Genomic DNA, 25,935 nt, shown 5'->3' on the forward strand with positions numbered 1-25,935 from the left:
GAATTATAATACAATCCTCAGATGGGCGGAACACATTTAAGATAAACTGGAAACATTAAAAATAAAAAGCACAAAGGCCTAAGATGCAGTGTAATGACACTGGAAAACATAGCAAGGGTAAGTAAGGAAAGGGCTAGTCAGAAGCCCAGGATGGTAGGACAGCTAGATAACATGCAAAAGAGTTGGCAAACACTATCAAGAATCTGTTAGAAGAATTAAGTTTCCATCCATACAAAATTCTTACTGTGTTAACAGTTACAAGTGATTTTGGGATTGAATGAAAATGAAAGATTAGTGATGAATGATGAAGCTGATTTTCATCTGAATGGGACTGTAAATAAGCAAAACCTGCGTAATTGCGCTTCTGAACCATACACCATTCACCAGTGTCCTCTGCACTCTCAACGAGTGGCAGTCTGGTGTGCTGTTGGCTCTTTTGACATTATCAACCTTATTTTTTTTTTTTGGTTCCAGCAGCAAGATACAGCACAGCACACGCTGCTAACAATTCAATGGTAATTCTTCTATGCATGTTCCCTGGACACATCATCTCATGTTTTGACAATGTTCCGTGGCCTCCAAGATTTTCTGACTTATCAGTATGACTATTTTCTGTGGTAGTAGCTCAAAGCTGTGTCTACAACCACAAATCCTGCAATTTAGATAACTTAAAGAATGTCACAATTCAATAAATTGCTACCATTTCTCTGGAGGTGTTGGCCATGTGATGGATTTTGAGAAGAGACTTGAGAACTACTTTCAAATTGATGGGATGTCAACTCAAGGAGATTATTTTATTTTTCGGGACATATCCGGCGCATTTAATAACTTATGGTGGGTGGCCTTCTGCCCTGCTTCAGATGCAGAAGCGTAAGTGTACACAAAATGAATTAGAAGTGCTCTCAAGTTATTTCAGCCATCGGACAATTTCCCTGCGTGATAGTGGCTAGGAGGTTTACAAGACCTTAACTAAAGGATGCCCTCAGGGCAGTGTTCAGAGTTCCCTCCTTTGGATCACAGAATTCGATTCCATATTGTGTCTGAGGTTGCCATGTCGTCGCTTGTGCTGACAACTACAGATTCAACGGGATTCATGTAATGAGGTAAAGTTCCGAGCTGCTCATGCTTGTGAGACACTCCAACTGTGGAGTCTCCAACATAAGATGATTTTCAGCCCAGACAAAACCACAATGATGTTGCCTAAGAGCTAATTAGCTGCTTTCCGATGAATCCAGGTTCGGATGGCAGGTCTCCCCATTTGGTAAGTTACAGCTCAGAAATGCCTGGGTGTTGTCTACAGTACATGGCAAAAAAGGCCGCTGACGCAGTTATGGAATGCACAGCCATTCATCCCGATTGGGGGTTGAATTACTGCACCATGCGTATCCTTTACAAAAGTACAATGAGGCTATTATGCTATATGCTGCACCTGTCTGGGCTCACCGCATGGCTTTTAGGTATTATGTGTAAAGTTTGCTGTGGGCCCAGCGACTCCTCTTGCTGGCTGATATAGAAGAGTCTCGCGGACGGCAGTCGGTGTTATAGCCAGTCAAACCAATAGATATCTTGGCTAATGAGTGTAAGGAACGCTACATTTCCAAGGGAAATAACCTAATGATGTCAAAATGAAAACAGGAGATTGAAGACCGGGGCCTGATGATAAGGACTGACCGGGGCCTGATGATTGTGGGACTGATGATAAGAGTGGACTACATCCTCTACGTCTGTCCCTGATATGAGGTCAAACGTTCATGAGCTGTTAGGGAACTTGAGAGAATACACTACTTTCTGGATCTCCGTATATTAACTGGATGATCCGCAAGTAATGGTTTATAGTGGCTGGTTTTCTTCATGCCTTTGTGGTGTGCAGGTCTGCAGAGGAAGTTTAATAGAGGTATTCGATCATGGTAGGATCCCAGATGGCTAGGGTTCCGGCCTAGGCATTGGAGGTAGGCGTATTGGCATTGTTTGTGATTTTATTTGGAGTTCCCGTTGGTGGGGTTAGCCCGTGTGACCGAGGGCGTGGCTTTGTTCTGCTGGTGGTGATCCTGATGTCAAATCTGACTAGGTTCGCGCTTCTGCAGTTTCAGTCGGTTAGTTTGAGGGAATCATGTTAGGTTGGATGTGAAGATGCTGCATCTTGTCTGCTGTGACTGTAATTATATGATTAAGCTACTTGAACCTCTTGAAAATCTTTAGATGTAGTTTACTTGGAAATGGGCCTAAGCCTGAAGCTGTCTTTTTGGATTTAAAGAAGGATCTCCCTCCTTCCACCATGCAAAAGGGCATCAATAAACTACATTGTAAGCTGCCTTTACAACAGTCAAAAGAGTTGACTGCCTGCCCTTGTAATAGAATAGAATATTGAGAATATGAGACTAGAGAAGTATCAATCCCCAAAAAAAATTTAGTAACTGAAGAAAGTAGGAACAAATGAATAAATCTGTTGATATAGAATGAAACAAAATATTAACATTTAAAAGAAAATTGTTTTGATATTTATATACAATAAAAGCTTGATGGGGCAGTTGGACAGCTGGGTTGAAGGCTACTTAAGTTATTCCAGTTTCAAAGAAAGATAATCTCTCTTTGGCTGAAATTTTAGAAAAATACTTGAAAACATTTTTTTATTTTATTAATCTACAGTATTCTTTAGGAAGGAACTTAAAATGAATCTGTATTCAGTTTTTTTTTTAAATTAAAAATGCTAAAATACTAATAATACAAATGATCTGTTGACATTTCAAAAGTTTTTGATACTGGTGAGCCAAATTTTGATGCTAGAAAAGTTGGATGCTATGGGAATTAAGAAAGCTGCCTCTTTAGTAGTTCTGCTCATATTTTTCAAGAAGATCTCAGATTGTTAATAAGGAAGGCAATTCAGTAAGCTGAATGTAAATACTTTGTCATGTGGGATCACACACCTTGGTTTTGGATCCAATAGTGTTAATAATTTTGTCTGAATTTTTCAAATACATTTATGGATGATGCTACTTTCACGTTCTTGCAAATAAAATTAAATAGCTTTAATAAATTCCACAATTAATCCTCTCCATTTCAGCCAAGCCAATGTTGGTTCAGAAATAAAGTTGTATCAACACATTCAGCACCAAGGGCGCCTCTAACCGTCTGGTAGCGCCATAAAGGTGCTCTGCGCAATGCTTAGTTTATAGCAGTTGTAGTCATTCAGTTATACAGATAATCTTAGTTTCTTTTTGTGGTGTGAAACATGTGTTTATAGAGAATGTGTATTTGTACTTGGTCCAAGTTTTTTCTCTTATTCTACAAGTATGGCTAATAATCAAATTACAATTCCTTTATAACCAAAGAGAACATGTTTATTGGCACAAAAATTTATAACAAATGACGAACTAAAATCGATTTTAGAATGTGATTGTAATGATGATTTTGTTGGGGATGATGACTTCGATTATTGTTGGGGGAATAGTGACGATGAAATGGAAAATGTGATATCAATAAAAAAACTGGTATAAAAAACTAGGCTTTCATATTGAGATGATGTTACTAAATTCTTTCAAACTTTATTTCAAGTACAAAAATTCCTTTCAATTCAATTTCTGATTGGCTGAAATAGAGGAATTGTCACCCGAAAGTTGATCATGGGTGGATATAGTGCCTGATTCAATTGTTCTAGGAAACAATTTCAATAGCAAATGTGAAGATAGTGAAAAAAGAGGTCGCATACTTCTAAAAAAAAGCCGTCAATGTGCTAAAAATGGCAAGTGGAAAGAAACAATATACTATTGCAAGACAAGGTCTGATCTTCATACTTTATGTTTTCAATGCTATGAACCATAATACACATAAGAGTGTTAGGCCTAAACTTTGCTTTTAATATTTTTAGATATGAAAATTAAAAAAAAATTGTTTCTATATTCAGTGCGTCAGTTTTTAAGAATACAGTATTAAGTACAATGGCCTACTTCATTCATATTTTAATTTTTTTAAATGTGTTTTATTTGTGTAATACCTTATTTTTGCTTTAGTTTTGAGTTTTTGGATATATGTATAATTAGTTCACACTATTTTAATTTTCTCAATTACTGCTGATAATTCAATTACTAATTTTCAAGTTAAGCTTTAAAATTTAGATGTCAGAAACATCGTTTTTATGTTTTAATTTTAGGCATATATTCCTTGTAAAATAAATGTACTAATAAGTACAAAATGTATTAATACAGATAAATCAACCCTGTAAAAAAACAACACATATAAGTATTTTATTATCTCAACAAGACCGGCGCCACAGGTGCCTATAATGATTAATGGTTTAATTCAAAGAACCAAAGATGGCCTAGAGGCGTTTTTGAAAAATTACAACTAAAAACATAAAATATGTTATCCTCAACTGCAAAGAACAATTATAAAACACACAGTGGCTGGGTAAAAAGAATAGTTCTGGGTGACCTACCATGTCAGAACAAATTGAAGATATTCATGCTGCATACCAACATAGTCCAAGTATATCAACTCCATATGCAAGTTTAATATTACAAATTCTGCAACCAAGTAGTGAATTTGGCAGATATGGTTAAAAGTGACAATGATTAAGTTGTAAAGATTTCTGTATGGACAAGCTGTAATGGGTTAAGAAAATAGTTTTTTATATCACCTAATTTTTGGTGATATGACACTTCATATTAGTGGAAATATCAATAGATATAATATATGAATATGGGGAACTCCTACTGAAGCAGTGGAATATGCACATTTATCTAAAGTGAACAAGTTTTGCGTTATTTCCTGTGAAAAGGCATATGGACAGTTTCTTTCCCCATAAACACGTTGTAACTAAAGGAATTTATTTCTATATATTAAGTGAATAGCTAATACCTCCATTTAACATTTGAAGATGAACAGAAGACACAAGAATTTCATTCCAGTACAAAATGGAGGTTTGCCTCACTGGCATATACAGGTTTGAAATATATGGATGAAAACCTTCTGAAATTATGAACTGGTCGAACTAATCTAATAAAACATGACATACATCATAATGAAGTCCAGATTTAATGCCTTAGATACATTTTGTGGAATTTTATAAGACAAATTTTTGTCTCGTCCCTTCCTGTTTATGTAGACAACTTAAAACAATGTATCATTAAGTTGTCTACAGGACAAAGAATTAGGATAAAGTTGCGCAGGTTATGGTTTCACGTATTTAGAATGAATTGAACTACCACGTGACTTAGAATGTATACATAGAACACTTATGGATAGAAACTAAGAAATTTCCTAAATAACCAAATGATCTACATATTTGAAAAATAATTCTTTTACAAACCATCTATTGTCTACTTAAACTGTAATCACCTTTTATGAAAAAAAAAACTAATAATAATAATTTCTTAATATTTTAAATTAAAAGTTCCTACAACGTTATTCAAAGAAAAAAATTATATGATGCATACAGACCTTTGGCAGGAGGTGCTGCTTTAACTTGATGGGCTGATTTTGCTTGCTGTCCACCCTTTGCTGGTGCTGTAGCACCCTTAACAGGAGCTGATGCAGCTTTAGCTGGTTGCTGTCCTTTTGAGGGAGCCTGCGTACCTTTAGCAGGCTGGGCTGCTCCTTTAGCTGGTGCTGATTTAGGAGCAGCTGCTGCAGCCTTAGATGCTGATGCAGGTGCTTTAGGTGCCGATCCCTTTGCTGTAGCTGCAGGTGCTTGCTTTTTCCCTGCACCACCACTTGGTGCAGAAGCAGGCTTTTTACTGCCACCTCCTGCACCACCTTCTTTTTTTCCACTGGCAACCTGAATTTAAACAACACTAAATTTACACGCCTAACATAGCATGCTCTACAATCTAGTATGTTTATCTCATAATAAATAAAACAAGCAGTTTAATTATGAAGTAGTGTATTAAGTTGAATACTATCAAAATAGACCAAGTTATTTATATCAATAATGACTAATATTATACTAAATATACATCACAGGAATTTAATGTCACAGATGACTAAATCAGCCCTTCTTGAATTAGTTTATGTATAATTTTAAAGATATTTTTATTATCTAACCTTCCCACACAGCAATGTATACTTAACCTCACTTTGCAGTTTTTTTTATATCTTACAGTGACTTCTTTTGTTTAAAATTTTTTAATTCTAAAGTGGTTATTCAGTTACTCTTTAAATTCTTGATTTTCGTGAATTATGTTAAGTTGCTTTTGTTTTTACTTTTGGCATCACTTACAACAAATTAAACACATTTAATAAAACAAGCCTCAAATGTTGGGGTATCATTAATATTTTAATAAATGTAACATTTACATTTATCAACATAAACAATTGTACTTGTAAACAGTTCAGTAGATGTTAATTAAGTCTGATGTATTTATGAACATGAGTAAGAAGCTGGTTTAGAAAAAGAATAGCCATTTCAGAAAAAGACCATGGACTACAAGGAAAGCCATTTTGTCCTCTGATTAATTTTAAATAGAATAGAACAACTGTTTTATTTTATTATTGAATATTATCAAAGAAGAAATTAAAGTAGAAAGACAGGATTTACTTAATTCTATTTTCCAACTTTTAAATAAAATACGGAAGGAAAATGTAAAAATCTGGCAGGTAAGTAATAATCCAAAAGAAAAAAAATAAACAAATGAAGATACAATGATGACATTGATCTTTAGGTAGAAACTAGATGAATTATAAGAAATAATAAATAACACGAATTCATAACGCTGAGATTCAGTTTAAAAATAAGTAACAGTAAAATCCAATTAATGAAATGTGATAAATTGTCAGCAATAAGGTTTAGTATAAAGATAGAAACATTTTCTGCATTGTAAAATTATAAAGGATGGCCTAAATAAATATACTTAAAAGTATATTAGAACAATTGCAGCTTTCATGGAGAAATAGGTTAGCTAGTATCAAATTATAGTTTTAGTTCTTGAACACAGCGAATGAATAAACTAAATAACACAGAACCATCAAATGAAGTGAAGTAAAAATAACTGCCATTATAAGTTACTATTTGAAGGATTAGTTTTTTTCCCTACAAACATTATCTCTCATCCCTCATGACATTTTGGCCTTGAAAAATTGACTAAAAAATATTAGGGCAACTAATTCAGGGTAAAGTACAATCATGGTCAATGTTTTATAACGTGAAAAGGCTGTATACATGACTGAGGAAAAAACCATTGCTTTTATTTCCTTATATTTACATAAAGATGTTTGTTTTAAAAAAACAATTTTATCCGAAAATTAAATTTCTCATTAACATTAAGCCTGAATAGAGCATTACCCTAATTCAAGTTACATAAATTCACTAAGAAATTGATTTCAGAAAATAAATTAAAATGTTGAATACTAATTTCTGATGCATGAAGTAAACTATATTAAAATTATATTTTTTTTAAACTCATTTATAAAAAATCCATGTTACAAGATTAAGTCAAATTTTAACGTCCTAATAGCTGTAAGAAATTATTATTGGTTCATTACTGGCTAGTTATATTAATTTTTTAGATTTAACTACTCCCACATTACAACCCCATTTTCACATTACTAAACTGTTTACTATATCTCTAATGTTTCTTTTTCGTGTACTTTTGAAAAAACTACCATACGAGTCTACAGATTAATTTCGAGGAAATATAACACAAATTGCACAAAATCAAATACACTTTATTAACAAATAACATGTCTATACCGCAGCTAATAAAATAACTTTGACAATATATCTACAAAGTTACCAAAATGAAATATCAGTAATTCATTTACATAAAAAATTCTACAATAAAAGCAGATTCTGATAATTCTTGTTAAAACTTATAGAGGTACGTAAAATTACATTCTCAGGAGAATGAGGTTAGGAAACTGCATCCATCGTAATCTCAGGCATTCTTAAAAATTTCCCATCAACTAATAATATATGTGAAATTAACCACATTAAAATACATAATTTCAACTAAAACGACTTTGATTCATGATTTTTTTACGAAAATAAAGTTAAATTTATGCACATGCCACACGGCAAGACCGTAATTTGAGTAACAGTCAACATTTATAATTATACAAGATAATTAAGTAATAAAGATAATGCTTTCTTAAAAGTAAATTTCTTCAGTATCTCTAAAAATAGAATCCCCTGAGATTACAATGTTTTTAGTTTAATGTTGTTAAGTATTACACCCTACTCACCGGAGACATTTTCTCACGTAAAAGGAAACTACTACGAAGTCAAATCACTTCCACCTACCGGATTGGCATTTAAGACAATGATGCTGAAAATATTTGGTTATAATTAAATATCTCTGCTTTCCGGTAAATAATAAAATAAACGTATAGTTTATTTAAAAATATCTTATTGTATAATTACAGATGATTAAGTCTAAAAAAAAATTGTTTTAAAGAATATTATTATAGTACAAGTATATTTTCATTGATAGGATGCTTTTTCAAACTGAAAGTAACTAATAAATTTATTTTATATTTTTCTAAACCTCGTTTATTGTTTATATTTTAATGAAAATTAGTCACTCAGTATTATTCTATACTTATTCTTGTAAGTTAATATCTGTCCGAAAACCAATTGTAATGAGTTGCTGACTGACTGCTTTGACGTGTGGTAATTGACTGAAGGAACGGAAGGGAATTATAACCTCGTAGGTGTTTGGCTGCGTATTTTATTAACTCAAGAGGGATTAAACGTAGTTGTATTTATGTAACGTTTATTAAATTGATTAATAAAAAAATGTTCAAAAAACTTAAAGATAAAATAACTGAAGAAGTGAAACAGTCTCCGTTAAAATCAGTTCAGCAGTTTGCCAGTGTATGTTTTTTTGTTGTTAATGTATTTGGTATTTTAAGTGGTCCATTTTCCAGTTATATTGCGATAGTGTTATAATGTTATATGATTTTGTTTGAATGTTATTTATTAGTAAGTTTAGAAGTGCTTTTTCTTATTGCTGTATTATATCAATTATTATCTCCAAATATTGCCCCCTCCTCCTCCTACGGCTGATAGCTCTGCAAATAATGATTAATTTTTGCCACAATAATGTTTCTCATAATCATCATATGCTTGGCATAACTGCTGTAGTAATCCTGTATTTTGTACATATTATATAGAGTAACCATAAATTTAGTTAATAGGACATGTTTGATCTTTCTTGATTTGTAATTAGACTTAAGTTTTTTGCATTCAGTAAATCAGATGAGATAAACCATTATTATGTGTATTTAAAACCTGAAACAAAAGTAGAATCAAGATCTTTTGGTTAGAAAATATAATCCTTTAAAATTTGCTGCATTATGTTGATCTGAAATAATTGCTTTTTGGCTGTACTATTAACACTTCAGATAGTTTCCTTTCCAAGATTTTGTATATGTAATGTAGATTATATAGTTAGCATTTGAAATTATATTTAATAGCAATTGGGGTTCTAAGCATTATTACATACATATTTTTTCAACACCATTCATAATATTTGAGTTAATAATGTAGATGCATTATCTTTTATAATTAATCATTTTTTTGGGAAGATTACATAACTAGCGTCATGTAAATCTTTAAAAAGAAATTTCTTTCTAGGAATCATTGAGAACACTGCAAGCTTTTGAAAAGCAGATAGCCGTGTTATAGGTGCTACCATAATGGGCAGTACCGAAGTTAGGAAAAGGATGTTTTGTAAAAGAGGCAACAGCTGTTTTCATAATTGTTGAGGATCCAGCAAGTAGTTTTTTTTTTAAATTGTGATTTAAACTCTAGTACCTTTACATAGGTGGTGAGGATCCAGGTTTCTTAATAATATAGTGCCAAGTTTTAATTTTAGTATGTGTGGGGGTAACCCAGATGGTTTTCAAAAATTTGAAAATTTATTAGGAAATTTAACAGAATCTTTATTTTAATTGGTATTAGTAGATATGTCTACAACTTCTAACATACAAATAATTTGTTACAAAATCAGATTACAAGAATTTTGTCATTGTTTTCACAATTGCTCTTTCACAAATCCAGTTAGTTATATTAGATTTCTGGTTTTGAATGTTTTATAAGTATTCTGAATAGGTGAATTAAAATTTTTGACCTTTTCTGCGGACTAAAGCAAATAATAAATTTGTATTTACATATACGAGGTGTATTCAAAAAGTAATGAGAATTTTGAAATTTCGTGGGTTATATTGTCTGATTCTCGGGATTTTTTCGTTGTTGAATTGGTAAACATGTCTGAAAAGTATCTGTACATTTTTAGCCATATTGGATGTTTAGTCTTGTCAGCAGTCAAAAGGATAACACGTGTTTTGGTACGATCGGTGATTTTTTATTTGTATAAATAACAGATCAGAGAATTAGTATTAAATTTTGCTATAAGAATGGAATAAAGAGTAGCAGTGTTTTAAAAATGTTGAATATTCCTTTTTATGAGTGCTATGAGTAAAGAAAGGGTTTATGAGTAGTACAATTGTTTCCAAGAAGATGTTGAAGATGAGTGCCTGATGAAAATGTGGAAAAAGTGAAAGAAATAATTATGAATGATTGCCGAATCACAATCGATGAAGTTGCTGATGATGTTAGGACATCAATAAGCTTGTGCCATGAACTTTTTTAGATGTTTTGGGTATGAAACATGTGACAGCAAAAATTGTTGAATTTTGAACAAAAACAGCGGTGAATGGAAGTTGCTAAATGAAGTCAACAATGATGCAGAACTACTGAAATGTGTCATTACAGGTGGTGAAACATGGGCTTACGGATATGATGTCGAAACTAAGGCTCAATCGTCCCATTGGAGGCATTCTTGATCATGAAGGCCGTAAAAAGCTCTATAAGTGCAGTAGAATGTGAAGGTTACGCTCACCATATTCTTCAATTTTAATGGCATAGTGCATCATGAGTTCTTGCCACAAGGTCAGACGATCAATAAGGAGTATTACCTATAATTTCAATGCCGTTTGCATGAAGCAGTCCAAAAAAAAGCCTGGATTTGTGGCAAAACATTTCATGGCTTTTACACCATGATATTGCGTCTGCTCACACTTCAATATTTGTTCTTCAATGTTTAGCCAAAAATAACACTGTAATGATAACCCAGCAGCCATATTCGCCAGATATGGCCCCGCATGACTTTTCTATTCCCAAAAATAAAGAGAACCTTAAAGGGTTGTCGTTTTACAAGCATAGATGAGATTAAAAGTGAATAGCTGAAAGAACTAAACACTATTTCAAAGATCGTGTTCCAGAAGTGTTTCGGGGATTGGAAAAAGCACTGGCATAAATGTATAATATCTAATGGGGACTATTTTGAAGGGGTTAACATTAATGTAGACAAATAAATAAAATTCTTTCCAAAAAACAAAAATCCTCGTTACTTTTTGAACACACCTTGTATAAAGTCTCCTATTAAGAGCAATTGTTTTAAGGGAAAACAGTTTAACATGAGGCCAGATTAGGAAGATTTTAGGCAAGTTTCAATCTCGTAGAGCTGGTACCCCTTGGAAGTCTGTAGAGGTTATGAAAATCTCCACATAATGTTTTGATTATTCCTCCATATTACATGATTCTGGTTATACATACTCAAATGTTATAAAATGCAGTCTTGAGTTTTTAAGGGTGTTATGTGGGCCATTGTATATTCATCCCACGCCATGAATATTTTGAAACAATATTTCCCATCAGAAAATCTTTTGCTATGTTAAACAATGTGTCTATAAACTAAGAGAATTTTATTGACTATTTATATATTGATTGAGCTGACTTTCCTCCATGCAATCAGGTAGCTGCTACTCCAAATGGCAGTGTTGGTAATGCACTTTCTTTTTCAGACTGAATTTTTGAGAGGAGTAGGTTAATTAAAAATGTTTTATCAGTATTTCTGGCATATTTAAAAAGAAATAAGATGAATCATTTTGGTTAAGAATTGAAATTTTAGAGTCTTAGGTTATATTAAAAGTTGCTCCCTGACCAAAACTGTCTCATCAGTTATAATTGCATAGTTTACTGTATGCGATTTCACAGAGAGATTTTTTATTTTCCATGATAACATTCCTTTTTGCAAATCAAAGTTGAACAATGATTTGTTTGATAAAGTATCTTTACTTTTTATTTGTTTCAATTCTTCATTTTAGCTTTCATTTCAAAAAATAGCTAGACATCTAGGAGGCGTTTTATTAACCTCCTTGAGTAGATCAACTTTATATTTTCCCCATAAATTTTTTGGGTTGGAAATTTAATAGTTTAATAAATATGACAAAAAGAAATCTTAATTGGGCTATTGATCTACAAACTGCTGGCTTATTGCTGAGGCTATCTTTCTGTTGCTGATGGTTTTGTAAAACCGTTATGTGTAACAACATTAATTGTTTTTAAATGGCTGAAAGATGTGTTCATGAACATTATGTAGCAATATTCAGAGTTAGGATATACTTTAAAATTTGCCTTATTTTGCATCTTTTTTTTATATTCGGAAAATCCTTCATGGAAATTCCTCCTGATCCATTATTTACCATTTGATATAAAATATGTAAGAATTTGAAAGTAGTAAAGTTCTCACAAAAAGATCTTCATTACAAAAATAAAAAAATTCTGTAAAAGTTTTTTTAGGTTTTGAATTTTTTCTTTAATGTCCTCTGAATTAAAATAGACTCTTCATTTTCAACATGGACAGTTAGATATATCACTGTGCAGGATATCTTTCATGTACATAAAAGAAACTATTCTTCAGACAGCATCTGCTGAGCTTTTGTACCTGCTTTGATAAATTAAGACTTTCATTTTTATTCTAAATCGAAAAACATGCTTAGTAACGGTGGTAGCGGCGGTGGTGGTAGTATGCAGTTATGCTTAATGACTTTAAACTGATGAACAATATTCAACGTTTATGTGAGAGATGAAGTATCAGGTCATTATGATATCCATTGGTTTTCTATGTGTATAGTTTCATGATTTTTTACTAATTTTATTGAAAGAGCGCCATCTTTTCAGGTCTTCTGTAGTAAATTGGATAACTAACTTTGTTTCTTTAGAAACTATTGAAGAGTTAACATTTACCATGAAAGCAGTTTTGGATTCTAAGGCCCGTATGGATCATGAACTATTATGCTTGATTACAAAGTAAAGAGTTTAAGGATTTTTAAATTAATAATAAAATCTGTTTTTCCTGGCTGAATTTTAGTGTCTAACCACACTAAAAGATACTTATGTGGCAGTCCTATTCCCTGTCATTCTTCAGTACATATGGCATATAACTGTGCCAAAAATCTGATCTTTAATTAGGAGATCTAATAACTTTTAGTTTTAAATGAAAAAGGTGAGCTAATACATTGCACCTATTTCAGCAATAAATACATTATTTGAATTGATTTTTAAATAAATAAATAAACAAAATATGTTGTTAGATTTTTACAAAATTTATCTATTAAATTAAATTTTTGTTATCTCACTCTGGTTAACAATTGTATGTAAATGTAGTAAAAAGATCTGACTATCTATATTTCCAAACATATCACACTACATCTTGTGTTTTTTCATCGTATATCTTTGACCCTTCCACAAATGTAGCTAGTAAAATAACCTTTTCCTCTGTATCCCCTGGATTTTTATCAGCAGACCACATATTTTAGATGGATATAACTATTTGCTCTTAACTTTGTTTTATTAAATTTAATGTAGTTTTAGTCTTTCAGATTCTATTGTCAAACATCAATAAAGTACGATTCATAAGATTTCTCTAATGATCTGATTGAAGGAATCATCTTGAATTATCAGTCGGGTAGAATAAAATGACATAGATGACAACTTTTTATTAGAATTGATAACTGTGAATATCTGTCCAGAAACATGTTCTAAAAGAAACATTAAAGGATACTGTAGTGGATCATATGGACAGTGCAATTCATTTGTTTAATATTACTGCTGTGACTATTACATAATATCTCAGTTTCCAAATTGTCCTTCATATAGTAGGATGGCAACCTCATATACCTTTGTGCTTTCCTAATGTATTAAAGCAGAATAAGTTCTGTTTTAAATTTAAAAATCTTTAGCCAACAGCTCATTTGATAACATTTTCCATTGCAGGTTTGAAATTTTTTTATATAAAGTTTGTTGGTTTGGGATGTCTAAAACCAAATCCCAATTAATTGATTGAAATATTGAACATCTTTTATTTGTCAGTAATTCCTTATTGCCTAAAAAATTAATCTACAAAGATTAAGACTTATTTTGTATTTCAGACAATAAATTACCAATTAAATTGTATACTTTCCCCTGGATTTTAAAGGTGGGCGTGTATTTATGATCATCAATTATTTTATTACAACCAAAAGAAATAACCTGAAATGCCAGTTATAGAATCTCAGATTTGAAATAAGATTGGTTTGATTTTGAATGAGTTCTTAAAATAAGACTTTGTAATGGATGTAGCTACTTCAGGCAGTTTAACTTTTCCATTGTAACGACATAAATTGAATTTTTCTTCCTTAGCACTTTTTACCTTAACAATGAACACATATTATATTAGACTCTCCAAACTTTGATATTTGTCATATTTATACATAATATGTGAATTATTTCTATACATGGACATTCTTTTTGTCTTCCATCAACCCAAATGTATGATTTCATCAGTTTTGGACTCATTATCAATTTGTAATAATTCATTATTGAAATCCTGTTAGAACTATGATGCTTTGAAACTGTTTTTTATTAACCATATGTCTACCAATTAATGATTTTTGTTTTTTATTAAGTTTTTCGATATTAGTTAAATTTTTATGGGCAGGTTTTCTTTGCGATGATGGAACAGTTGCCAGTGTAATTATTGGGCTGTTGAAAATGTCATAAGAGAGTTAGTTACTAAGTTTAACATTCATTATTTTTATCAGTGAGTTGATTTTTTATTGAATGGATCTTTCTGAAACCAAATATATGTAGTAACAGCAGTTGCGAAATGTCACATGAATATGAATGTAGTTGACAAATCAGGGATTTCAAAACTATTCGTATGTTGGGGTTTAGAAAATTTTAATGATTAAAACTTAATTTGCACTAAGAGAATATTTAAGACTATCATATAACAACTAATATTAAATAATGGTAGTAAGTACAAAATCCAGTGGCCTACAGCTCACATCATGAATTATTTGTAAATTATCTTTACAGCATTTACATACTAATTGGCAGAGTCCAGGTCTTTGAAATAGCAGAACCTTGTTAGGAAAAAATGTGGGTGGTGATTCAATAATACCTAGAAGTCTCTTTAGAGTCATTGAAGTAAATTATTTCTGCATACATCAGGAAATAAACTGGATTCATGAGTATAGTTATGCAATAGTTAAAAAATAAATAAATAAGGAAATGATAAGCAAAATCAGTGTTTCAAGTTGGAAATGAATGACCACAGTTAGAAGTTTAAAGTATGGTCTGTAAGTAAGTTTAAAGTAGGTTTGTATTAGGAAAAAATAAATTTCTGTTAGCTTAGAATTTATTTAAAAATAGGATAACAAAAAGTAGAACATAAACACAAACATTTAATTGCCAGATGGAAATGAAAATAGGTACTTCAGGTACCCCAAAAAATAAGGAACAAAAAGAAACAAAAATGTATTGCCAGTATGTTAGAAGTTAAAAGTGATTAAAAGGATGAAAAGTTACTTCAGCTATTTTTACTGTTATTTAAAATCAATAAAAATAAAAACGTATTGATAAATACTGTTTTATTAAATATATGTATTAAAAATACTGTTACATAAATCATAGACAATGGAACAGTAAGACTGATAATGCTGTAATGGCCTTATTTATGATTAACTAATTGTCAGCTTCAGTGTATGCCATGCCAGCTAGCAGATTTTTCACGAATTGAATGTCATGTGGTATGCAATTTTATAGTAGAAGTAGAATAGTTTAAGTGGGCGTCAATGCTATAAGTTAAGGAATCTGCGTGCACAAGACATTCATTGTGTGTCATATCTTATCGTCAGATTAAACCTTAAAAATTTCCTCTATCTAAATTATTTAAAAAATAAATAATGGGAATTAGGACTTTCTCCTGGAAAATACCTTTAAAATTATGTAATTCACATGTGTTTAAAGGTGTGGGTTATTAGAAAAAAAGTCAAATCATCACTTCAGATTTTTATGATATTACAGATTACATTTGAGTAAGTAAAGCAAATTACTATTTCTAGAAAATGATTATTTTTTTAATTTATGAAATATAGAATTGCAAAATTACTAAGTGAAAACAAAGAAATTTGTTTCAAATTGTTCATTACTCATTTGATAAATATGTTTAATAATCTTAAGAGAATACCAAGGAAAATGATATTATCAAACAAAATTACAGAATACAATCCATCAGATTAATAAAAAAATCTATATAAAAAAACCAAATAGCATACTTTAACCTAGATTTGCCTTTAGGCAGATTTGCCTCTAGTATTAGTTAAGCATATGAATATTTCTCTCTTTTTCAGAATGCTGTAACTTAAGAACTCTTTTTCTCTGTAAATCATATCTATTAGAATAGACTATAAGCTTTAGTTTGTAATACATATGCTGTTCTCAATATTATCAGAGGAAAATTTAGCAGATACAGAAGTATAATGAGATAGAAAACTGTACTGACATTTACACCAAATGTGTAGAAGAGATTGGTTTATTTGTATGTATCTATATTTCATCAGTGTCTAACTGCTTAATTTCTCAAAGTTGCTATGTTATATTTATTGGGAAATTGCTTTTATATAATTTTACCTTATTTATAATTTTAAGAGAACTGTAAGAGAGAAAATAGAGAGATGAATATTTTACAGATCTACTTGGACCAATGGGTATCTAACTGATTAATTAATCAGCCATATAAAATGGGAACTTTACCTATGTTAACAGATTCTCTTTACACAAAAGATTAAAAGAGAATGATTTAAACATTAATCACAGTATACTAAAGAATTGTCAAAAGTGTGAAAGGTGAATCCATTACCTTTATGGGAATTTTAGAGTTTTGATTTTATAAAGGAAAGAGATCTGGAAGCTTTTGAGAGTTAATTACAGCCTCTAAAATAGATAGACGGTGTTGAATGGATATTAATTACAATCATAGTAATTTGATTTGTTCTCCAGAGACATCTTTTGTTTCTAAGGTACTTGGATGTGCTGATAGTTATTTCATTTAATCATTAGTTGCTAAAATAAATTATTAAATTAAAAATCAGTTTTCAACTGGCGCTTCTCTTGTTTCAGAGTTGCTTATGCTTCTTGCTTAAAATGTGAATAAAGTCTAACGTGCCTTGATTTTCTTATTCAGTAATTTATTTTATAGTTTATGTTGTGTTTTGCTTCTGTTGCAGGCAGTTGTCTCTCCATCTAGTAGCTCTGTATTTGAACCATCTTCTAATGACCACTTCTGTATAGATGATTGTGATGATGAAAACCAAGGTAATCTAGACTTCTAAAAAAATATATGTGAATTTTAATTAATCAAACTATATTCCTTTGTAGTTGTATTCTGAATCCAGGATCTCTGTAAATTTTTTACAATATTCTGTGTTGCTTCTTTTTAGTTTCTTGTCATATCAACTAATGTTAGACATAACTGTTAGAATCTCTAACTTTATTTATAAGGGTTCTCCTTGTTTGACTTATTGGAAGGCCATAGGAGGGGTGTATAGTAAGTAGTATTGTTTAATGTTCAACAAAATCATTTCCTCACTTGGATACTGCCCTTAGTAAATATTACGAGGGTAAGTCAATTATTATCCGCAATGTAGTTATAAATTTTATTGCAATATAAATAGGAAACCTACATGTACATCATTTTTCAACTTAGTCCCGTTGCATTTCAACGCACTAGGTCCATCATTGCACAAGCTACCTGATGTCCTCATAAAAGAAGGTTTTCGGTTGAGCTGCGAGCCAGGAATGCACTGCTTCTTTCACTGTTTCATCCGAGGTAAATCTACTGCCCTTTAATGCTTCATTGATTGGACCAAACAAGTGGTAGTCAGAAGGGGCAAGATCAGGACTATAAGGAGGATGAGCCAGTACTCCAAAGTTAAGTTTCTGGAGCATTTCAGCAGTGTAGGCAGCAGTATGTGGACAGGCATTGTCGTGCAACAACACCTTTTGACAGCAGTCCTCGGCGTTTGCATCGAATTGCAGGCTTCACCTTGGCAGTAAGCATCTCACTATAACGCACACTGTTTATTGTCGTGCCCCTTTTCTCATGATGTTTCAGTACTGGGCCTTGTGAGTCCTGAAAAACCGTAAGCATCAATTTTCCTGCGGACGGTTGGGTCTTGGAACCTTTTTTTGCAGGGTGAATTTGGATGTTTCCATTCCATACTCTGCCGTTTACTCTCCGGCTCATAATGATGGATCCATGTTTCGTCACCAGTAATGATTCTGTCTAAGAAGATGTCCCGTTCGTTACCATAACGATCCAAGTGTATTTGACAGATGTCCGAGCGTGTTTGTTTATGCAGCTGTGCGAGTTGTTTTGGGACCCATCTTGCACATACTTTATGAAACCCAAGTCTGTTGTGGATGACTTCGTAGGCAGAACCGTGACTAATTTGCAGACAATGTGCCACTTCATCAATAGTCTGTCTAAGAAAACCATGTCACATGCACTGTTTTCCTCATTTGTGGCGATAAATGGTCATCCAGCTCCTTCGTCGTGTGTAACACCTGTGCAACCATTTTTTAATTTTTCAGTCCATTTGTAGACACTCCGTTGCAGCAACACACTGTTCCCGTACTGTACCGAAAGTCTTCAATGAATTTCGGCCTCTGATGCACCTTCCGACCACAAAAAATGGATCACTGAACGTTGCTCTTCTTTGGTGCAAACAGAAAGCCATGGTTAACGTCAGGGAGCGATAATGGAATTAACTTAGCAGCCCAAACCTGCACAAACATAACAACAATTAAACCACGCATGCATCATCTATGCAACACGACAGTACTACCAACATAAACAAAAATATAACTAAATTGCGGATAATAATTGACTTAGCCTTGTATATTAGTATGTCGGTTGGTTGATCTCTGTGTTATTTAGAATTGAGTGATCCCTTTCAACAAAACTTATGATACACAATTTTGTCAAATTTGTGTGTGTGAACTGAATTGGCTACACTTGTTAGCATAAATTTTTATGTGAAACTGTCTTTTTGAGTATTTGCTCACTCAGATCAATTTTCTATTTCGGCCCTCCTTTCTGGGTAACAAAGTACTGTCATTTTAAATAATACTTATAATGAACAATTTTAAAGCAAGCAATTTTCATCTTTCAACCACCCCACGAAAATGTTCCATATGACAAATCTGTGCAGTGTTGGGTTATGACAATCTGCCTGCTACATTGGAATACACCATAACAAAGATCTTTTACTACTTCACTACAGACTGCCACCTTTATATTTCAACCCCTTAAAAATCTGTTTCTTATGCCAAGAACAATCCTCAAGATTGTCCAACATATTCATTATTTTTGTTTCTCCTTTAGCTATTGCATCTCAAATTTTAATAACTTATCTTTTTCCATCATTACAAATATCAACTGATACCTAATGACATCCTTTGCTGCCAGAGCACCCAGCTTTTCAACATAATGCTCCAGATTGCTCCATACCTGCCAACAGCTCATTTTCACATCTCAAGCTATATTTAGCTAATTTTGACAGACTGTTAATATGCTGGGCTGCATATAACACTGTAACTTTTAATATGTATAACATTGTCTGAAGTACAAGTACATTTGAATGTACATTATTGATTTTAGAGCATGAACAAAAACAGTCACTTAACTACTAGATAGCAGCATAAACATTGACTTGGTAAATCTTTGATATAATGTGTAACATTGTTTGCAGTACAAGTGTGTATGACTTTGATTATTATGTGCATGCTTAGTAGTATGCTTGCAAAAAAGGAGATGTAAGAACCAAGACAATCATAACCAGACAGCAAAGTAAACATTGACTTGCCAAATGTAGCATTCACATACACACATACACAAAGTGTGTGAACATATGACCTTAATTGTCATAATCTCACTTTTAACTTTCTCGCTAAGCAACAGAGTTAAATATAACATATTTACTTGTCTACTCAGTAATTTCTCTCTAGTTGAAACTACTTAGAATTCTGTGTGATAATTATGAAAGCAGAAAAAATGCAGTGAGTACTGCAATTGGTACTGATTTACATTGTTGCTAATACTATGATGCAGTTATTTTAACATAATTCTTGTTCAAATTATTATACAATTCTTATGTGATTATATGAAAGAACATGAGTATTACTGACTAAAGTAACAGTTACATTAAAAAGGCCAGTAACTAGAAAAAATTTTCCTCTACAAAATCATCCACTAACGTGGAGAACAGTGAGGAAAGCTTAGTGCAGTTGAGTTCAATTTCTAGTAGAATAGAGAAGTATTGTATATTTACTTCCATATTATATTTAAATATACAATAAGTAGTTAGTCTATGCATGTGTAACTTCATGGTTGAAAGACATTTCTTATTTAATCTGTATTTCTTTTCTTTTTTTTTGGTGTTTTGCTGATAAATGGATAAATTTATAATCTTGCAAGGTCAGGATAATAAGTGAGACTGTACACAATGTTTGTCGCCATTCAGGGGTCAGAAAGTTTGTCAAAATTAGTTGAATGAAGCTTAAAGTGTGAAAATGGAGTTGGAAAGTATTAAGTGTAGTTGGAAAACTAGATATTCTAGCAGCAATGGATGTCAATTGGTGTATCTATTGATATTTGTTGTATGATGGAAAAACATAAGGCATTAAAAGTTGAAATGCAACATCTCAGGGAGGAAACTTAAAATTAATGAGTAGGTTGGACCATCTTAATGGTTGTTTGTGGTGTAACAGTCTAGTTTTTATGGGGTTGAAATATAAAAGTGACAATGTGAGATAGTACAAAATTTCTGTTCTGATGTATTAGAGTATAGCAGGCAGTTTGTCATAACCCGACAATGTGCACGTTATTGTGTATTACCGATTCAGCTAAGATGAGAAAAAAATTCACCATTTGAATGCGAATGGTGTATGATTATTGATATCCACTCCGAAAAAAGGCCATGAGGAAAGCCCTTAAGTCGTGTTGAAAAACACATCATTTTTAATGCTTACAAAAGTGATTACAGAGTAATCCTATGATGTTGATTTCAGATGTCATTTAGAAAACTGTTAATATAAATGATAGCTATGCTGCTTCAGTGTACAAAGTTGTTCATGAGCATAAATCTACTAATGAATTTCAGTCTTCTAAGAAAATAAAACTCCACAGGTGAATTAAAGAAAAAGTTGATGATTTCAATGAAAACGTTAAGTACACAAATTTTATTTTTGAAATGAACTACCTACAACAGACAAAATATTATGAGTTGTAAATGATGATAATGATTTACCAGATTTCTGAACAGATTTTTATAAATTGTTAAAAAATATGAATTTTAAATATGAAAAACATGGTTGGGAAAGTGCTTTAATTGACTGGGATGATATCATTACATGTCTTCGACATATAATGGTCACTGAAATAAAGAAAATGAGGCAAGAAGGTCATAGAATATGTTGTATGGATGGAACTTGGATCAATGAAGGCACATGAAAAGTTTTAGTGGGAAAGATAAAACTGTGAATTCGCCAAAAGAAACTTCTCTATGTGGCGCATCAGCCATTAATAAGGCTCCATTGGTTAAAGGTAAGCGTCTCAGTTATGCATATTGACAGTGACAGTGGGTATGTCAATAGTGGTCTCTGGATTTTAGGTCGATTTCATCAGAAAGCTACATATTGTAATGGTACCATGATTCGACTTCTGAAAAATTTTGAGATATTTTCACGTTTTACATTCCCCAGACCCCAAAACCACCATCAGCTCAAAAGTTTAAATATTTCACTTTCTTGTGGATATGATAACTGCCGTAATTTTGCGTCAATCACTTTTAAATTGTTCTTTAAAAATAACTCATTTCAAAATCTCAGTTGAGTTCATTAACAGCCAAAATTGGATCATGGGGATGGAAATGGGGGAGAGTTTTCGAAAAAACAAAATATCGTTATAACTTTCTTATTAAGTGAAATATTGAATTTGTTTAAAGTTCCTACTAATCTTTGGATAAGGACCTAGAACTTATATAAGTAAAGCTTTTTTATATCACCAACCATTGGCCCAAGGAGTGGAAAAAATGGGGTTTTGAAGACAAAAAAAAACATACCTCCCTTAATAAGCACAGTATTGAATCAGTTTAAAGTGGTCGTTAGTCCTCTAAACATTACCTAAAACTTTTGTCTTTAACAATTTTTGATATGACCAACCCTTACGGCAAGGGGTGACCAAAATATTGCTGGAATTGTAAGAAGATGGGGGGCTTGTCATATGCTAAGCATGTGAAATGTTTTTTCACATGCAACCATTGTCGTATTGAGTAAATTTGAAGTTTTCCTTTACTTACGGTGGAAATCTTTTTTTATCCTCTACTTAGCATCGGTGAAATCTACCTCCGCTTTCCAGCATGCTGAAAGGGATTTTTTTTTAAATTTAAATCTACAGGAGACTGTCATAACGAAATGAACAGCATGTCTTTGAGAAATGTGTTGTCTCTTGTTGAAGTTAATTCGGTTATTGTCTTAGACAACGCTCCATGTAAAAAGGAAAAAATTCTAGCTGTGTCTTGGAAAAAGAATATCAAAATGGTGCCTTAATTCAAAAGGAGTGATTTTTGAAGAAGATAGCTTAAGGTCCAATCATCGTAAAAGGGGTTTCATGTACTAAAAGTAATTTTAGTGTTGATGAGCAAGATCCAGTGGTAATATCATGCTTAAACTATGGTACTTCCCTATGGTTGTGAACTCAATCCAATTGTGTTAATTTGAGGACAAATCAGAAGTTATGTAGCATCAGAAAATACTGTTTTTAAAATATCTGATATTAAAAATTTATGGTTATAAGCCATCAGTAAAATAGCCCAGCAAGAATGAAAGAACTAAAACATGTAACAGATACTGTTGAACCAAATTATTGAATAACATAATAGAAAACAAAATTGAGCTTCTCATTATATCCCTTAATACTAACTGCACTACAAATCTCTCGCAATCAGATGATAACTGAATTGAATTTATTATTGAATTATTATATTATTATTATTATTATATTATTATTGAATTGAATTTATTATTTATTATAGAAATTTATCTAAAATATTAGTGAACTTTTACTGTTAGTGAACAATTGACAGTTTCTTGACATAAAAAACTCAAGGAAACTACATAGCAATAAACATTTTTAATGAATACAATATTCATGGGTTGTCAGATGTACCAAACAAGGTAAGAAATATTTATAGATCATTTAACAAGTCTTAATTTTTTTAAATGTAAAATATAGTAGTGTGTGGTTACTGAATATTAACATCATGTATTTTCTTTTATATGGATTTATAGGAGATGCTTGTGAATCGGCTGCCTGAACACTTGTACGCACAGTTTGTTTTTTACTTCAACTCTATAAGCTAACTGAATTAGGTAGTTCTTCCTATCTGTGACTTTGCCAACCTAGGTATTTAACATACCAAATTGAATTTCTGCCAGTTATTTGTTTAGCTTATCCTGATGGAACGTCATAGTTCAAGACATAAAAATATACAGACTGCTACTTTACTCACATGAGAATGAGTTCTCAAGGGTCACCATTACAGGAGACAATGACATTAAATTTAATAAAGCACTTAATAACTTCCTGAAGATGTCTATATTGATATCGAAGTCAAATTCTACAGACCATCAAAACTTTGTTAAATATGTAAATAGTTGTCATTCCTCTTAGTTTTATTGTCAAATTAATTTGTTTTTATTATATGATAATAACAAATTGGTATTTTATAAGAGACATTAAATTTAATGAATCACATAATTTATTATAAATCATAATAAATCACTGCTGGAAGAAGTCGATATTGACAGACAATGATGAATATAGACAATATCTATTGATATAGATAACAACATTAAATTTAATAAAAAAAGTTTTAGATTATTTATTAAGGATTTTTTTAGTAGTGAGATTGATGAGATTTAAACTGATAAATATTCTGGAGATCATAAAAAAGCTACAGTTAAATTTTGATGAATGATTGTTTCAGTAATTTTCATGGTTATTAGGAACAAATGAATTATATATTGCTTCTTTATATAGTAGTGAGATAATGTAATAATAATAATAATAATAATAATAATAATCGTTTGAAATGGCCTAAAAAACATAATTCTGTGTCTAAATGCAACAGTTAAAGATATTAAAAAAAATTATTAGAATAATGGTGTATATGATTACTGATAAAAAAAAGGCAAACCCAAGAAAAGAATTTGGCGGTGGTAGTCAGGAAGTATAGTTCTTTGAATTTTGTCTTATGAAGTTAGGATTATATTTTAAGCTGTCAACAGTAATGCATTTTTTTGGTATGTTATCAGAAACACCACAAAACACTCCTTCAAAATCAGCTGCTGGTGGTTTTACTACTGTTAATCTTCATGGTCAGGTATCTTCACCACCTCTTTCACAGGAGCACTTACATTCTCGCAGATCATCTGTTAGCTCAGTTACCAGTGACACATCTTCTTTATTTCCTCGCTATGAACCTTCGTCTATTCACTTCCAGCTTCAGGTAATTTTTTCTTGTTAACTTTCTGCAGAATTTCTATTTTTAGTCAATCTTTGTATATATCTGTTGTTATTCTATTTATTTTAATGAGAGAATTGGTATAGGACTTATGTGTTATTGTCATTAACATCCTGGCAGGTAGTAATGGAACATAAATTCTTTTGTAGTTATTTCCTTCTATTATAGTGATTGTTAAGGAGTGAGGTTTTGTTAAATGAGTTTTTATGTCATCTCATAAATAATATTTACAAATTTTTTTTTTGCTGTTTGTTCTTTGATTGTGATAGGGATATCCCAGAATGTTCTGACAGTAGTCTCAATTTTTAATCAATTGGTTTTATTATTGGGAGATTGACAAGTTGAATTTAATTTTATCACTACATTGATACCAAGCTACTTTTTGTACTCTAGTTACTTTTTGTAACAATATGGGTTTATTATTATTTGATTTTACACTAATATTACCTCATAACAGGTTGGCAAGGGAGACCAATTGTGTTATGATGTCCAAACCCGTTGTTCATATACTTTAATACAGCTAATAAAAAAATGTGTGCACATAAAGGCTTCTATAAATATTATATAGTATTTTGGAGAAAATTATCAGTATTCCCACTGAATCTCTGAAATAATGTTTATTAAGGTACTATTTTTTAAAGCACTCTAAGATAGTTAAATAGTAGTTTTGTGCATAACTTGCACTGTACTGTATTCACATTTCTTTATTAACTAGCTTTGGACAAAACCTAAATATTATCTTACTTGCAGTAATGTAACAATTTTAGCTGTTATTTTATTACAGTTATAATTTCATTTACAGCAAATTCTTATCAATGCAAATAATGTACTTTAATTTATTTGCTTTATTTATTCAGTAACCCTACCTTATAAGTTTCCTTAGCTTACCTTACCTTGTTTTCTATCTTATTAAGAAGTATTGAATGAAGAATGACTGGTTATACTAACATATCATCTACGTTTATTAAATTCCAGTTGCTAAATAACTGGTTACAGTTACTTAATCTCTTATAAAATGAAAAGTAATGAAGTTTGTAGTGTAACCCACCAGGTTGGTCTAATGATGAACTCATCATCGCAAATCAGCTAATTTCAAAGTTGAAAGTTCTAAGGTTCAAATCCTAGTAAAGGCAGCTACTTTTGTATGATTTGAATACTAGATCGTGGATACCAGTGTTCTTTGGTGGTGGGGTTTCAACCACACATTTCAGGAATGGTCGACCTGAAACTGTACAAGACTAAACTTCA

The 25,935-nt window shown here is 31.6% G+C and overlaps 2 protein-coding genes across 3 annotated transcripts in view; one reads left to right on the forward strand and one right to left on the reverse strand.

Annotated features, from left to right (window-relative positions):
- Positions 1-8,298, reverse strand: part of RpL22 (Ribosomal protein L22) — a 33,759-nt gene extending 25,461 nt beyond the window's left edge. The window contains exons 1-2 of the mRNA XM_075377195.1: positions 8,176-8,298; positions 5,437-5,773 (exon numbers count right to left, since the gene is read on the reverse strand). Coding sequence (XP_075233310.1) covers positions 5,437-5,773; positions 8,176-8,184 — 346 coding nt within the window. The 5' untranslated portion in view covers positions 8,185-8,298. The remainder of the gene's footprint in view (positions 1-5,436; positions 5,774-8,175) is intronic.
- Positions 8,299-8,585: 287 nt separating this feature from the next.
- The window catches only part of Golgin245 (golgin subfamily A member Golgin-245), a 120,823-nt gene continuing 103,473 nt past the window's right edge, over positions 8,586-25,935 (forward strand). For both annotated transcript variants that reach the window (XM_075377207.1, XM_075377215.1), the window contains exons 1-3: positions 8,586-8,806; positions 17,329-17,416; positions 24,479-24,672. In XM_075377207.1, the coding sequence (XP_075233322.1) occupies positions 8,729-8,806; positions 17,329-17,416; positions 24,479-24,672 (360 nt within the window). In that variant the 5' untranslated portion in view covers positions 8,586-8,728. The remainder of the gene's footprint in view (positions 8,807-17,328; positions 17,417-24,478; positions 24,673-25,935) is intronic.

The sequence above is a fragment of the Lycorma delicatula genome, chromosome 1, assembly GCF_047948215.1.
Source record: "Lycorma delicatula isolate Av1 chromosome 1, ASM4794821v1, whole genome shotgun sequence".
Taxonomy (NCBI): domain Eukaryota; kingdom Metazoa; phylum Arthropoda; class Insecta; order Hemiptera; family Fulgoridae; genus Lycorma; species Lycorma delicatula.